The 16,612-nt window shown below is 36.1% G+C and overlaps 1 protein-coding gene across 2 annotated transcripts in view; it reads right to left on the bottom strand.

Annotated features, from left to right (window-relative positions):
- Positions 1–2,321: 2,321 nt before the first annotated feature.
- Positions 2,322–16,612, bottom strand: part of TERT (telomerase reverse transcriptase) — a gene marked incomplete at both ends in the record, with an annotated part of 28,602 nt that continues 14,311 nt past the window's right edge. For both annotated transcript variants that reach the window (XM_079533249.1, XM_079533250.1), the window contains 10 exons: positions 2,322–2,425; positions 5,091–5,228; positions 5,396–5,520; positions 6,990–7,051; positions 7,416–7,542; positions 8,796–8,981; positions 10,786–10,857; positions 12,632–12,745; positions 14,501–14,586; positions 16,372–16,467. In XM_079533249.1, coding sequence (XP_079389375.1) covers positions 2,322–2,425; positions 5,091–5,228; positions 5,396–5,520; positions 6,990–7,051; positions 7,416–7,542; positions 8,796–8,981; positions 10,786–10,857; positions 12,632–12,745; positions 14,501–14,586; positions 16,372–16,467 — 1,110 coding nt within the window. The remainder of the gene's footprint in view (positions 2,426–5,090; positions 5,229–5,395; positions 5,521–6,989; positions 7,052–7,415; positions 7,543–8,795; positions 8,982–10,785; positions 10,858–12,631; positions 12,746–14,500; positions 14,587–16,371; positions 16,468–16,612) is intronic.

The raw sequence follows: 16,612 nt of genomic DNA, 5'->3' as shown, positions 1-16,612 counted from the left end.
TTCCTACCTTCTCTTCAATGATTTGGACCAATCATTTTAGTGCAGTAAGCCCATGCTACTGTTAAATTCATTCCTTAAACATGTTCCCAGCATTCTCTCCATCAGTCCTGAGCTGTAGCAGCAAGTTTCCAGTACAGTACAGTACAGAGTGCCATATATTCTACAATTTTCCATTTGCAAAACAAGTACTAGTTTCAGCACTGCTTTCAATGGCCTTCTTAAATAGGCTATTTTAAAAAGAAAGTGAATTCTGAGAAATATTTGCATTTGTTTACAGATAGCCTTCAGAAACAGCAATGACTGCTTTAAACTGATAATTTAGCAAGTAGTTACATGTAAAGGCAAACATCAGTTCAGAAAATTGCATCACACTTCACATACTTTTTCCAAAAATACACCTTTAACTGAGATACTTCTTTGTTAGTTTATATGCCATTTAGTCTGCTGTGGTACAGAGTATAAATGGACTTGTCCTGGCAATACACCTGCAAGTCAAAGCATCCTGTGGAAGCAGAATAAAGAAGCAATGAAGACAGGACCCCAGTTCTCAGTTTTAAGGGGGAAAAACACCCCAACCTCTTCTAGAAGGCACTATGCTGAAAGACATTACAAACCTTCAGTCTATTAAACGCACCAAAAAAAATTAAAACAAAGCATGTTCTTTCTCAGTACGCATGGAAAAGTCTGCATTTAAAGGCTTTAGAAGCAAACCTATCCATAACCACTACGCTCTTGGATGAAAGCAGAGAGGTTTTCTTCTAGTCCTCACAAACCCACCTCTTTCCAATGTTTTTTAGAAACTGAATAATTCAGCACAGTTGCTGCTCCAGTTTTTTACCACAGTTTTCCAGGACACTCTTTTGATCACCCCAAAAGTTTGCCTTGAGATGGCTGTTAGGCACAGAACAGAACCCATTCTCTCAGCATGGATTCACATCGTAGGATCCTGGCTTCTGAGATATTTTTCACTTCCCCAGCCCCTATCTTGCACAGTTCTTTCACAGCAGGTGTGTTTATCCATTCTGAGGAAATGATTAGGCTCATCCTTCTCAGGAGGTTTATCCAGAATACAGTGATCAAGACAAAATAAACATGCATTCATTGTTACTGCTGCCCACCAGCAAGGCCTTCTTCAACATGATACACAAAATGCATTGAGCAGTGCATTAAGTAGCAAAGAATCAAAATTTATACCACCTGCACCTACACAAAATCTTATTAATATAGCAGCAGATGAAAAGAGCAGCAGAGAGGAAGGAATGCATAGCTGAAGAAAGACTGAGTGAGGAGTAAATAGTCACAGGAAGTAACAGCTCCCTCAGAAGTGCAGGAAGTTCTTGAAGTGCTTAAGTTTCATCCCTGATAAGATATTTTATTTATCCTAATGAAATAGCTCTACTTTATAGCATTGCAAATTCAACATGTGAGCCTAGAGAAAAAAAGACACGTGGGCAGGCTTACCAGAGCAGTCATAGAGCAAAATTCAGTCCTGTAAAACATGCCAACAAAAGGGCTAGATAGTAGTTCAGTACTATTAAGGAGCAAAAGATAAGACTAAATAAAGAACAGGAAATGCAAATATACCAAGCAAGTAACTCTTCTATTATCTAATCAATAACTGGTTCCCCTTGTTTTTGAAGTTATGAATACATCACTATTGTTTAGTACATCTCTATAAACTCGCAGAATATATTAAACATGTTGAACATACCCAGATATAGCATACAAATTTTGACTGTGTTTTCCAGAGCAAAAAAATCTTTATCCCATGTATCTTGCTAGGTGCAGCCATGAAATACACTTTCCCTGTACTTTTCAAGTGCCTTTCAAGACACTTCCAAGTTGAGTGGGATTGGGTTGAAGTCTACTATAAAATAAAGGTATTGGAGACAAGTATGCATTATTGCAACTATGTAGACAATTTATTATAAAACTCTCTGCAATAGAAAAAAAAAATATCAAAGAACAGTTCTTCAGAAACAATACATGGCAAAAATGTTGATCTGTTTATACAGATAACTTAAATATGTCTTCATCAAGAAGAAAGGAATTACTGAAGGAAATCAAGCCAAGTTCACAGGTTGTACTTCAAACAGCCTTCAAACTTACAGAAAAACACGAAGATGTTAACAGAACAGCCTGTTCTTTTAAAGTTATTGTCTGGTACCTAAAAAAAAAAGAAAAAAAAAAAAAAAACCAACAAAGAAAACTTTCAAGTAAAGATGCTTTCAGTTCATTCTACCAAAATTAACTACAGAGAAAATTAATCTAAAAACATTTATTTTTAAGCCTGGAAGTATCATGAAATAAACCTTCATCGCTTAGTCCACTACAGTTTTGAAGTCTTGACAAAGAGATGGTTCCGTCACTGTCTTCAGCAGTTCCACAGTATCTCTTGGTATCTTCCCAAACAGATGCATCTTATCTACAAAAAGCATCAAAAACAACATATTACTACTGCAGGTAACTAACAACTCATTCTTAGGCAAAATGCTAGTAAGTCATGAAATCAATAGTAACTTAATCCAATAAAAAAAGCTAGAACACCTGGAACACGAGGGTAAAAAGGCTATAGGAAAACATGCTGCTCTCCTCCTGCCCTTAAACACAGCAGACAATTGCCAGTTAAAAAACCATATGTTAAAACATTAACAAGCTATGGAAAACCAGGGAGTACATTCCTCCCAGTATGTCCCTGCAATACTGCTTGTATATAAGACTTCTAAAAGTTCTTAGAAAACTACAAGACCAATTACTTAGTAACTATATCCACCAAAAAAGTTCTGTCAAGGCAGTGTTACTCTGAAAGACCCTAATTTAAACAACTCCCAGGACACGGGACACATCCTTATCTAGCTGATTATATTTATCTATAGGAAAATGGTATTCCCAAACTGTTTTTTTTCCTCCTCTAGTTTCAGATATGGCATTAAAGAAGTCACAATTGGAACCGACATCAGCAAAAAGAGGAAAAAGAATTTCATGGAGAAAACACCTTTCTAATTGTGGCTACAGCAGTTCTCCCGACTGTGTCCCCTTGTAAGGCTACCTGGAACAATACCCTTAAGGAGAAAAGTTGTGAAGAGTTAAGATTTAAGGGCCTTGTTTAATTACCTATTTATTTTTAATATAACATGTCAGTTTTGAAACACAGAACGTCATTGAAGTCTACGGCCAACAGAATTAAAGACAATAAAAAGGACTTCTCAAAGATTAGAAAAAACATGTAAAATCCCAGCAACAGTGTAAGTCTGTTACCTAAACAGGGTTGGTAAAATTGTCAATGGTGCAGAAAGGCAGAAGTGCTCAATAAACATTTGTTCTGTATTTGGCAAGGAGATAGATGGTGTATTTATATCTTATCACGATAAGGAAAGACTCTTGCTCCCTTCCCAACTGGTAATAATAGGACGGATGTTAAACAGTAACTATGCTTTAAATACTTAACTCTGAAGAATGATTTTAACTTGTACTGACAAGGCACTGATGTTGATATTTAACAGGTTTTGGAACGCTGGGGAAGACCTTCTCCCCAAAGCCCATGAGCTCAATATTGATTTCAAAGGAGAGTAACAGAAAGGCATGTGCAGGGACACAAGTGAAAAATGAAGTTTATATCAATTTCTGTCAAACAGCACGATCTCACAGGGGCAACAGTTTTTACATAGCTGATACAAGCTCCAAAATTACAACAAAAAATATAGTTGTTAGGTCAACACAGGTGCTGTTACCAGTCTTAGTTATCTCTACGCTACAGATGCTGTGCAGTACAGATATACAAAGCTAGCTTTGCTTTAGAGGAACACACCCGAGTAGCAACAGCTGCGATGTCACAGCTTCTCTGACATCCACACATGCTATCTGATTTCCAGAAACATGACAGAACTTAAAATGCAGCATTCAAAATTAGCTCTAATACTTTAACACTGTGCTTGGATTGTCTCTACAACATGATGTACTGATTACAATAACAATATTACTCTGGACTATATCTGATGCAGGTGAAACAAAAATGTGAGTAGAAAGCTATGTACCAATGTCTCTTCAAATGGATTTTCAGTGAATTCCTGCAGAAACTTCAGTTCTGCTCCCAGCAGAAAGTGCAGAGGACATAGGGCTGTGGACATGCCTACTCACCCCTCCATTTGTTTCCTATAAATGTTCAGGTGTCTTCTTTGTCACACTGTACTGACAAAAATAAGACTATGTGCATTCAGGCTTTGCCACTGGCCTTTGATACAGGAAGGAAATGCCTACTTTCAAAACCAGAACTGCTCCTTCTCCAGGGCACTATGTCTCAGCACAGGTACTAGAGGAAGCCTGTGATACATTTACAGATGAAGTATTGGTTATTCTTGAACTAGAATAAAAGAACCCAAGTAGCATCTCATTCAGAGTGCAATTACATGGTCAGTGCTGGGAGACTGTGAAGTAGTGGCTACACCTAGCCTCAACTAAGGTTGAATTCAGCAGCTCTACTAAGTACTTCAGGAAAAGCTACTAGTGTTTGTTTTTAATAACTTACAATTAAGAGCTTTGTTATATTTATGGCTGTTCCAGCTACAGAATACACTACTGGTCAAGGAGAGGGAGCTGCTCAGAGCCCATAGACATCTTCTTTTAACAGAGTGGAAGAGTCAGAGATTTCCCAAGCACCACTCTGTAACAATGAGACACACAGCACAGCAAGTGCTTCTATTTCAAAATGTCCCCAGTGAATCCTCTGGGGGTAAGAGTTTACACTGTGGGAGGAAATTATTTTGTTGGAGTTTATCTACATTGTTTAAAAATAGAAATCTGAGCCTTTGTATTTTATTAGATCAATATGATCAACACAATCATACTAAAGTTTTTGAACTGTACAAGCATGGTGAGTGTCAAATAATAACAGATGTGCCTTAAGAGCAAGGTTCTAGAAAATGAAATGCTGAAAAACATACCATTTTAATTTGCCTACTTAAAGTTAATTGATTTCATTAAGAACAGAAAGCTTGTTACTGTACATTTTAGAACAAAAAATTTAAAAAAACATTAAATTGGAAGATTTTATGAAAACCATATCTAAACTGTAAAAGTAATTAAATACTTACAGACTTTAAGGGGCTTAAGTAAGCATTTGTAAATAACTTTGTGGTTGGACAGTTTGACAATGAAGGCATGGTAACAGAGCCATTCTGCTGCCTCAAAAGGGAACATGCCAGATGCATCTTTGCTACCTAAAGAAATCCCTAGAGACAGAACAAGACAACAACAAAAATTACATATATTCAGAAGTACAACTGACCCTTCCCCCTACTTTCTATAAAACCAGAAGGGCTACACATTCAGGACTATTTATTTATCTTAAAAAGTAAATTTAAAAAATGCTACTTCGCTGCCACTAAACACACTATACCTGGATTTTTAGCTTTCAGGATAAAATAGCAGCATGAAGCAGTATCAGAGATGATCCTTAGGAAGAAACACGGATTATTCCTAACTTTCTGGTTGAATGGAAGCTGAAGAACACAGGCATGGAACCTGTTAGTAAAAAACAAACAACAGCCTTTTTAATCAAGTCATTTTCTATTTCAAGTGAAATTATGATTATGTACCTTAGGCACTACACCACACTTAAAAGCACCTTTAGCCAAATAAACACCGTTAGCATGAGAAACCTCTGCTATATACAAATTCCTGCAGTGTCAGGCTTAGGATGTTTATTCATAACTTCTGTGATGAAATAAGAGGTTGAAGTCATCTCCCTCAGTAAGAGAATTCTCTTCTGAGTACAGCGAATATATTGTGATGAGGGAAAGTTGAACTCGCATCCTCATCAGGCTCATATCACAAACCACTGGGACAGGGAACACACACAAGAGGCAGTGAGGAGGTGAGAGAAAAAGAAACAAAAACAAACTCAACAACAACAAATCTTGTTCTTCAGGAGAACAGAACTCCAAATGATGAATTTAAGAAAAAAGCTCAAGTGCCACTTCCTAAGCAGAACTCCAGCAAAATAGCAACACCTGATGTTTGTAAATAGGGAAACAACTCTTATGCTCTTTCTGTGCTAAAACAATAAACAACAAAAACTCTTAATGGATTATCTCTTTATTCACAGTCACCACAAATAAGAAACCGACCTTTTCCTTGTTTGTCATTCAGAAGCTGACAAACAGGCTTAATAAACTCAACCAGAAAACAACATCAACACAAGTATATTGTTCTTTTGTCATTGCTAGGGTTGTGTTGAACAGAAGAATATTTTCAGTGCATGACAATCCTATAGTACTAACATAAGCAACCACCAAAAATTATTAATAAAAAGGATTTTAGAGCCCTGAAGCAGAGTACCACTCAATTTTTATGCTATTCTTTAGACCCAGGATCTTCCTGTTTTACTCAGCACATGCAATCATGCAAAGTTTTTGGTGCAGTTTACTTTTTTCTCCCAACCTCCTTATTAACTCTGATTTCTTTCCCTTCATCCTTGTTTAAAGTGCTTACTTTCTCTGCTGGTCAAGAAAAGCTCACAAGTCAATAACATTTTACCAGTTAAGAAGCAATTAAGACATTATCAGCAGCTAAGAAGTCAGTGTTAACTTGGAAAAATGAAATTCCACTTAATGCAAAGCTATACAGGTCAAAGTTCCACATGATTGTAATGAATACAAAGTTCTAAATACAATCTCAATATAACCTGCTTCTCATTGCTCCTAGAACAAAATAAACCATTCCTCTTGGAAGTCAGCTATAAACACCCAGAGATATTGAAAATTAATTTGTCAAAGTGTCATTTAAACACACATACTAACATCATCTCTACCCTGAATCTAATATTATGCAAGAACAGTCTTAAGACACAGTTATGTGACTTTCTACTGACGTTTAACAGTGTATGGTATGTATGTAACAGTTTATGGTACATGTTTTACTAAGCAATAGCTGCTGTGTGTCAGGACAGTGTCATGGAACATTCACAATTACTGCAAGAGGCAGTCACCTACCTGTAAGCCTGAAGTAAGAATATCTTGTAGATGTTAATTAAAACTGTTTTAAGGCTGTTGATCTGGAACAGAACCACAAGAATATTTTTGTCTTACCATATCATTTGTACGAGTTCAACAGAAAAGATTTAGAGACGTAGAGAAAAAAAAACAACTTATGCTATACTTCCATTATTTTCTATTATGTACCTAAACAACAATGGGCTCAGAACAGAAGGCGAAGGCTCAGCTCTGGAAGCTACTGTGACCTCACCCACATTTAGTCGATGCCAAGATTTCAAAGTTAAGTTTATAACCTTTCCAAATCATCTCTTTTGTTAGTCCTCGATGCTGTTTATTACTAATGAATTTTTTTTTTTATTACCTTTTTTAATTTTTTTTTTTTTTTTTTTTTTTTTTTACAAACATCCATTTCCATAATCTCACCTTTAAGTCAAGAAATAAAGGATGGCATTTCAGTTTGAGGACTGCAGTCAATTTGCATTTCATGTTTTTTCCAGCTATTCTACTTGAATTGAAGGAAAGACTCGATCTGATAGAAGTAAAAGCATAACTAGAATGAAAAATAATAATAATAATAATCAGACTCCATGGGCTAACAGACTGAATTAAATTCTGTGAAATAAAGCTCATTTAACTTCTCATCTTAGAGAAACTGCCTCCAAATCAATAAGCCAAGTACAAAAACATGACTGTAACAAAATTCAAAACTAGAAACAAACAGAACATAGTGGCATTAAGGCTATCACTTAGGGAATTACTTCAGAACCTTAGAACAGAATAATTTCCAGTTATTTAAAACACCACCATCACTGCCACCAACAACCTTTAAACTGACTTCAGCAATAACCAAGTTATATTCTGTGATCCAAGCAAGCAGGAGCTAAGCTTACCTTGGCCCAGCAACCTTAGCATTGCAATTACTGAAGGCAATCTTATCTAAAAGCAAGGAGATCACCCCATAACAGTTTCTCTGTTTAGTGCCTCCCAAACCACGAGCACCAATGTCATCAGCAACATAAACTGTTTCTTCTGTTGTTAAGCAAACAAACAACAAAAAAAATAAAAGTCACACATTCCTTCTCCTTATCTCATATTAATTGACCAAACTTTTCTCTTTTGGAAGACAGTTGAAGAACCATTCTGGCAGTGCAAAACCTCCTTCTAATTTCTCACCTGAATGCATTCATGGGCTGTTTATAGACAAAACTACGATATTATCCTTCAGCTTAAAGTTATTTTCTGTTAACCTTTGAGAAATGTCTAATGCCACCTCTAAGAGTCCTTTTAATGTGCCTATAAAGCTTTTCAGCAAGATACATTCTGAGTTTTATGGTGCTTTAGTCAGACTGCTCCACGTGTACACCATGATGCTGGTTTAAAGGCAGGTTACTTCTACCCTATGTTAACATCCGAAGTACATCAGAGGAAACCTAAAGAACTACTAGTCCCTCTAGTGTGCAGAAAGTGAATTCCAACCTGTATTCTTGCAATACTACTTGCTGAAAGCAAGAATAATAAACGTATTTATACTAACTGTGAAAGAAGTTAAACCAAGGTGATCAAATAGTTTCTGAAAAAGCATGTAGTCACCATGTGGTATGTGGGATAAAATGTATGTGCATTCCATCAGGGTGTAATGAAGAAAGCATCAGAAAAAAAAAAGTATAAATAGCTGTATAAGACAAAGAATTGTAAAGTGTATTTTGCAGTTAATTCAACTATACTACTTACAAGATACTCTCTTGTTTTTAACACTGTGTATAGCATACTGTAAAGCTGATGCTGGAATATACAACCATTTACCTGGAGTAATCACAATAAACCTCGAGCGTCTGCATATCCAGTAATAAACCACACCAAGAGATCAAACGACAATCTGGCAGCTGTTTGAACTTAGAACATCCCGGGATATCATCAACAGGAAAATTCACCACTGTCTTCTTGGCATTTATTAAAAATCCATACTCAGGAATACCTGCTGCTATAGTCCTAAAGCAGATAAAAATGGTTACCCACAAAAAAAGCAGAAAAAACCCCCACAAAAAATACCACCATGCTGCATGATGCATATTAGGTTGGCATAAAAGAGCAAACCCAATAATGAAGAGAAACAGCTCTTAAGGTTAATGAACACAACTAGAAATACACAAAAGTGAAATCAATGCAGGTAAATAAATAAAAAGCTTGGTGGAGAAGAAAAGCTTTTACAGGTCAGTGCCAAAACAGGTATTAGTGTTTTAAATACTTGAGACCAGCTGCACAAACCAAACTCACAGAAATCACTAGAAAAAGATGGATGAAGAAATACTGTTTTGAAAGTTCATGAAAACAAGGATAATCTGGATAACAGGAAATTCATTTATCTGATGAAAAAATCTTGAACTTTCTTCAAGTATCACAAGTATCTCTTTATTGCAGTAGGCCTGCTGATTACCTACCACAGAATTAGTACACATTGGGTCAGCAATATCATCTCACGGACAAGCAGCAGTTTGATTTGGTGATTTATTCAAGTACAGGCTACATGCTTTTAAAAAGAGAGAGGAAGAGGTAGACTCTTATTTTTGGGAAGTAATAGTCAAAACATTGTCTCCTCAGAATGAATTTCTCGAGTCCCTCACTTCTAACAGTACTTTAGGAAAGCTGCCACTGCTTCCTTTGTTGCAGAGAGCTCACAGGACCTGTAAGTAGATGCAGAAAGAGGATCTTCCACAGAAGAGGCTACCTGTGTTCAGAAAACCAACACAGCTTGTGAAGAAGCTAATGCACAACTTGCAAGTAGGAGAATATCTGCAATACTAATGTGAGTGACGCTATATTGGAAGCTATTACATGGATTAATGGCTTGGAGGCATCCCCAGCCTACAGGTTCGACTTATTTCCAGAAACACAAATTCACACATATCTAGAAATTTCCTTTTGTTCTGAAACAGAACTGAGGACTAATGAAATCTTTGAAATACACCATTTCACTGCTTAGGACTACTAGTGCTTCAAACTGTACTTAAATGTCTTCCCCATCACCTGGTAGGGTCACAACAGAGCTGTACCTTTCTGACTATGAAACACATGATACAACTGACTGCACTGCAGATGTTAAGATTTCCTTCAAGACCTCTCTAATGGATCCTTTAACAGAAGAGCTTTGACATCAGAACAGGTCTTCTTGGATACTGTGTGTTGAGACCAACAGTAATCAATAATCTCTAACAGGGCCTAACTTCTTTTTTTTAAGGTAGATTTGCGGCATTCTAAGGAATTAGTTTGAAAACTTCTGTACAAGTTGCATGCTGCCATGCTATCAGCATCTTCAAATATTCACCCCAGAATATTAATGATTAGAAAATTGTTAGCAATATAGCAATACAGTTGCATTCTTCCCCCAGGGATAGCAAGTAGCAGCAGTTCTGCTCAATAAAAACCATTTCAAGGATGTAACTAGAACACCTTTTGAAAATACGAGGGAGAACAGTCATAAAACTGTTACCTTCCTTGGCTTGGTCTACATTACTCGTTCCTGCCAGAAGTATTAAGTTCAGGAGGTAGGTCCAGAATTTAAACCAAAGGAGAAAATGATCTCTGATCATTTGAGCTTTTTAGTTTACAGTCAAGAACGTAGCTGTTAAGATGTTCCTTGGTACAGGCTACCAGCAAGGCCTCCAAAGTATGCCTTGATTATTAATCCATAAAATCAAATGCATCTACGTGTACACAGAAGTATAAAGGAGATCAAAGTAAATGACCTAAAAGGTGCTAATGCTTATTACTATAAAGAATATTTTCAATATCATACCTTAGAAAAGTTTTTGCCTGCATTAGATGTGGTGTAACCAGCAAAAAGTCATCAATAAGTCGTATTAGGACTCTGTAATCAGGAATAAAAAGAGGAGATGCTTTATGTTCTATAACACTGTCTTCATTTAACATGTAGTAATTTTTGAAGCTGCAACTTGGATATAAAACAGACACTGTGTTCAGTTTTGGACACCTCCATACAGAAAGGAAACTGAGGTGCTGGAGCAGGTCCAAAGAAGGGCAACAAGGCTTGTGAATGCCTTGGAGAATATGCCCTACAAGGAGGGACTGAAGGAACTGGGGCTGTTTATACTGGGGAAGTGGAGGCTGAGGTGAGACCTTACTGCTTTCTTCCAATTCTTGAAAGGTGCTTACAGCAAGTGCAGGGTTGGTCTCTTCTCACTGGTGACAGGACGAGCAGAAATGGCCTCAAGTTGTGCCATGGGAGGTTTAGGTTGGACATCAGGAAAACCTCCTTTACAGAAAGGGTTGTTAAGCACTGGAATAGGCTCCTCAGGAAGGTGGTTGAGTCACCATCCCTGAATGTGTTTAAAAACTGTTTGGACGTGGTGCTCAGGGACATGATTTAGAGGAGGGTTGTTAGAGTTAGGGTAGTATGGTTAGGTTGTGGGCGGACTCAATGATCTTTAAGGTCTTTTCCAACCTGAGCAATTCAATCATTCTATGAAGTCTATCATTATAAAGGCTGAAATTTTCTTTTAAATAGAATACATGTCCCAAACTTGCTCATATTTTTCCAATAAATCCTGCTAAGAGATGGATCATAGAAAGGAAACTCTGGAGATGATCTTTTCCAGTCTCCTTTTTAAAGTGGGACTATGCCATCACAATGATCAGAACAGATATATCTTCATCTATTCAATAGCCAATTGGTTGTTTTTGGTTTTTTTTGCAGTTTTTTTTTTTTTCCCCACTGTTGCTGTTTGTTTTTTGGGAGAGGGAGATGTTATGTTTAAAGGCCAAATGAAACGATCAAAATCATTCAAAGGACACCTATGTAATATTCTAAAAACTACAACATATACAGCTGCTACATAGAATTCTTTATGTGCACTCTTCTGAATCTTGGTTTCTTAAGTTCAGCATGTATAAAGAGGGTCCTTTAGAAGCAAAAAAGTAGCTTTGCAGAATCCCACCATCACAGTACACAAATGCTTATCAAAAAGAACTATTACTTGCTTAGGAAGACATTTAACATTCTGAGGCTTTCCATTATCCAGAGAGTCTCCCAAGAAGAGGCACCAGACTGGTGCACTTACCCAGAGTACTTTTACACATTTCCTTTATCTTGTTTTGGACAGCATTCACAGGAATGGAGAGAGATGTGAACATGAACAAGCTTCAGGGGACTCACCAATACCTAGCTCATGCCTGCAAATCTGAGATTCACCTGGCTATCAATTCACAGGGACATAAAAAGGATGCTGTATTTCTTACTGTTAATGAAAAAGCAGTTTTCACCATACAAACTTTCAGCAAGGCTCCTAAGAACCAAGCACATGGACAGCATGGAAGATGTCAGAAGACCAATGTGGACCAGCATGTTTTTAAAGCATCCCTAAATACTGTGCTTTTTGTAAGAAGTCATCCATCCATCCAACACTCACATCTAGGACAACTCCTCCTCTATTTTATTCCCAATCATATGAAAAATAAGACAATTCCATCTAAAACAGTTACAGTGACACTAAATCTAAGTTTACCATGCTTCTGCTGGAGAACTGAAAACTCTTGAAATTCAAAATTAAACTTCAAAGAAAACATACACACACTATACGATACCATGACAGAGTACACAACAAAAAGCATCCAAATCTTCCTACCCATCCTTCTGGATTCCACAAAGTAATTTGTTTTCCATGTCTCCATAGCATAAGCTGCAAAGTAAGGTTGACAAAATGGAGCCCTGTGGGATTCCAGAGCACTGTATATAGTACCTAGAAAAGAATAAAAGAAAAGAAACATCAAAACACACAACAAGGCTCCAGTAGTCACTAAACATATGCTTAAGAACATCAAGTATAACACGTAAGTTTCAGTAATGAACAACTGAAAGCCTGCTAGTTAATCTTACCTCAGTTTTTCTTTCCTCTAAGAGTCTAGACATGACTCCAAAAAAACCTTTATCCCCACTACTGAATTTAAAATGCACTAAAACACATCCTCCTTTCTTATTAAGAAACTCTAGTAACAACTGCCATTAAGTGAATGGTATTTATAGTTGAAATCAATCCACAATGCTTTTCCTTTACAAAAGAACCTCCAGAGTCACATTTCATCTAAACGTTGTAATTGTTAGTCTTGTGTTGCTTTACAAGTGCTCTTCTACAAGAAACGTAAAGTTCACGACTCATCTTTCAAATGCTACATTTATTTTTTAATTACGATCCAAATAATTTCCAGCAAGTACTCACTAAAAATTCATACACTGAAGCTCATAATGTTCATCTACAATAAGATTTGAATTCAGGCAGATTCTGAAATTGAGAACTTCTAAGTTTTCACATAAGAAGCAAACATCCACATTAAATCCAAATACAAAATTCACCACTATCAAATCCTGTTTTCTTAAAGCATTTGTTTCAGACAAGTTAGAGTAAAAGTGTTTAACAATACGAAGTACTTTAAATCAGGCCACTTGATGTGCATATTATAGAATCATAGAACAGCTGTGATATTCTTCATTTATGATGGCACAGCACGATATGGTCAAGCCATATATTTCCTTGTTTGTTTTGTTGTTGCTGTTGTTTGTTTTTTAAACAAATAAATACTACTCTTTACTTTCAGGGAAATTCTTGACGAATGCCTGTTAAGGAACACAATATTGTCTTCTACAATCCAGTTTTTTTTTTTTTTTTTAATACGACCTCTACTATAAACTGCAGTTATTTCCTCTTAACTGTTTTAATGCTAGAAAAGCCTACAGACGCTTTTCCATTTGCCTCTATTTTCCCCTCTCTCTGTACAATGAGTTCAACTACTGTAAAATAAAGTTAGCCTCTCAACAGCAAGAACTTAGTCACTCTAACAGACTTCACTCTGAATTCAGAAATAAAGGTCGTATTTGTAAGTGGTTTCTACACTTGGTACACGTTTGCCACCTAGAGGCAAAAGCTAAATAGCAGATCAGCATTTCTAGCAATGCAAGAAATTTTCATTTCATCCTCTTCCGTAACAGCAGATTCCTAATTTGGGGGTTGTCATTTTAATTCTTAATGATACTGTTTTATATTTTTACTGCAACTTGCCAAAGAGCAAGGCTATGCAGAAAAAGTTTTATTTTGTACTACAGGCTGACAAAGCTTAAGCACTACTGCTTGGACATCCCCTTGCTTCTGTGGTCATCTCCAAGGATTTCAACATTTTTTCAAACAAGATCTGAAGCTCTAAATGAAGGTTATGTATCTACAGAATGATGCAGTCTGTGCATGATCAGCATCACCCGCATGGGAAAGAAACTTCTAAAACTCAATTATTTAAATGTAAATGGATCCAAACAGTTCAGCTTTTTTATAAGGCATAAGTTAAATTTCAAAACAGATTTCAAATTAACATGAAATAAAATTATTTAAAAGATACCCAGCAGAAATTTTCTAAGCCAATAAAGGCAGAGAAAAACAAACATAAACCACCCAAATAAACAACAAAAAAATCCACATTTCACAAATGTATTTGATTTTATTTTTTACCTGTGTCCAATCTCCAGGATGTTATTATGTAACATTTGAAGAAAGAAAGTAAACAGGGTGGAACTGTTCTCATTAAAAGTTAAGCACTAGAAATGGGACAAAACAAAACCAAAATGGTACTTTAGAAATGTGCTGAAACTAAAAGATAAAGTATAAGCTGAAAATATATGTATTAGCTTACCTGAAGAATTAGACTGTAACAGTTTAGTAAAAAATCTCTAAGGTAAGAAACAAAACAAACATCTAAAATTAAAATCTGAATATACACTCTAAAAAGCAACTGTCAGCCAACAAATGAGCAAAGTTGGTTGGGTTTTTTGTTTTTTTTTTTTGTTTTGTTTTGTTTTGTTTTTTAGGTTTTACTTCAGGAAAGAAAATCATTTTGATTAGTGTTATGTTTGGAAAAATGTATATTATATTAACAAATATAAAAACTTTTAAAAGTGCTTAAATATTATATTGGCTTACCACTATTTATGATACCTCCCCTCTTTTGGTCATGTTCTACCCCTTTTAACTCTTATGTTCTTTACTATTCCGCAAGTACAGACAACACTCTCTTACCAGTTCTGCTACAAATTGCATCTCTTTCCCCATGTTACCAATGACTCCATGCACGAGAGCCTATGCAATTACATTAAGTCTTTTGTGTTAAAAACGTATAATAGAAATTTCATTTAGAGCAGTGGAAGATACCTGCGTGGTCATCTGTGTCTCATGATTTTGTATGTTGTTATCATGGAACACCGTTTCGCCAAGCCATAGAACATCTCTGGAAACTGACTGGGTGCATCACCTACCTCTACACTTTGTCACACATCTTTTACTGAGCAAGTCTTAATAACAAACATTATTTAGAATTAATACTGTTCTCTGAAGCATGTGAGTTAATCAACATAAAGGAGCCTGCTTCTTGTAATAGCACTGGCTGGAGCAAATATAAAATTCATGTAATTTTCATCCATTCCCTAACTTAGAAAGCAAGGTATCTCTTCAAACAAACAGTAACAACAACGAAGTTTTTCCTGTTTTGTAATGCACTAAGAAGGAAAGTTTATTCTTAGCAACTTTGGCATGAGATCATTAAAATAAGCTGATTTTTTTCCAAGTCATTTCTCTATTAAGTGAAGTTTGCTATTCAAAATGCTGTATCTATTTCCCATGTTACTTAGCTTAGAATACACTTTTCACATCCTTAGTTGTGTGCATTTTGGACACAGACCATGTCAAAATGCTTATTTACCTCACTGGAAAGCTGTTACAATACATAATGGAATTCATTAGGAAAGAAAAAAAAAAAAAGAACATGGTGGTTCAAATGAAAGTTTAAGACACCAACGAGAAAATCTGGGAGAAGTCTAGAATTACGCATTGCCAGAGTTCCTGCCTGAGACACTAAATCCCCTGAAAGCCTGCTAGAAACACCAGATAAGAGATGCCAAAAATCTATCTAAAGAAGGTGCTGAGTAACCAGAACACAAGTGGTGTCACCATATAATACATACATTCATCTAAAAATAAACAAAAAAAAAACACACAAAACCCAGGAATCTTCATCTACTTAATGTAGCTTTCTCTTTCAGTTTAGGAGAACCCTCCTAATTTGGGGAGAAATGACTCAAACTAAAAGAGGAGAGATTTAGACTGGATATAAGAAAGAAGTTTATTTCACAATAAGCATGGTGAGGCACTGGAACAGGTTGCCCAAAGATGTGGTGGATGCCCCATCCCTGGAGACACTCAATGTCAGGCTGGACAGAGCTCTGGGCACCCTAATCTGCTGAAAAGGTATTCCTTTTCTTGTAGGGAATCTGGACTACATGACCCTTAAGTGTCTCTTCCAACTCAAATGATTCTAAGATAATATTTACCTGTTCAACTACTATTGCATTTCGTAATGAAGTTCTCTCTTGAAGTTTGGACACAAACTGCTTCATGTCTGGAATAAAATCCTCAAAAGTAGAAACCTGCATATTTAATATAAAAAAAAAAAAAAAAAAAAAAAAAAAAAAAGACAACAGCAATAGAATACTCAGTAGCAGATGAAATTTACTCAGTGAAAGGGCATGTTTTACTGCGTTATTTTAAACCAAATAAGTCTGGTACTGTTAA

This window comes from Tetrao urogallus (genome assembly GCF_951394365.1).
Source record: "Tetrao urogallus genome assembly, chromosome: 3".
Taxonomy (NCBI): Eukaryota; Metazoa; Chordata; class Aves; order Galliformes; family Phasianidae; genus Tetrao; species Tetrao urogallus.
Note: the sequence above shows the minus strand (reverse complement) of the source record. Positions and strands in the feature narration are given on the sequence as shown.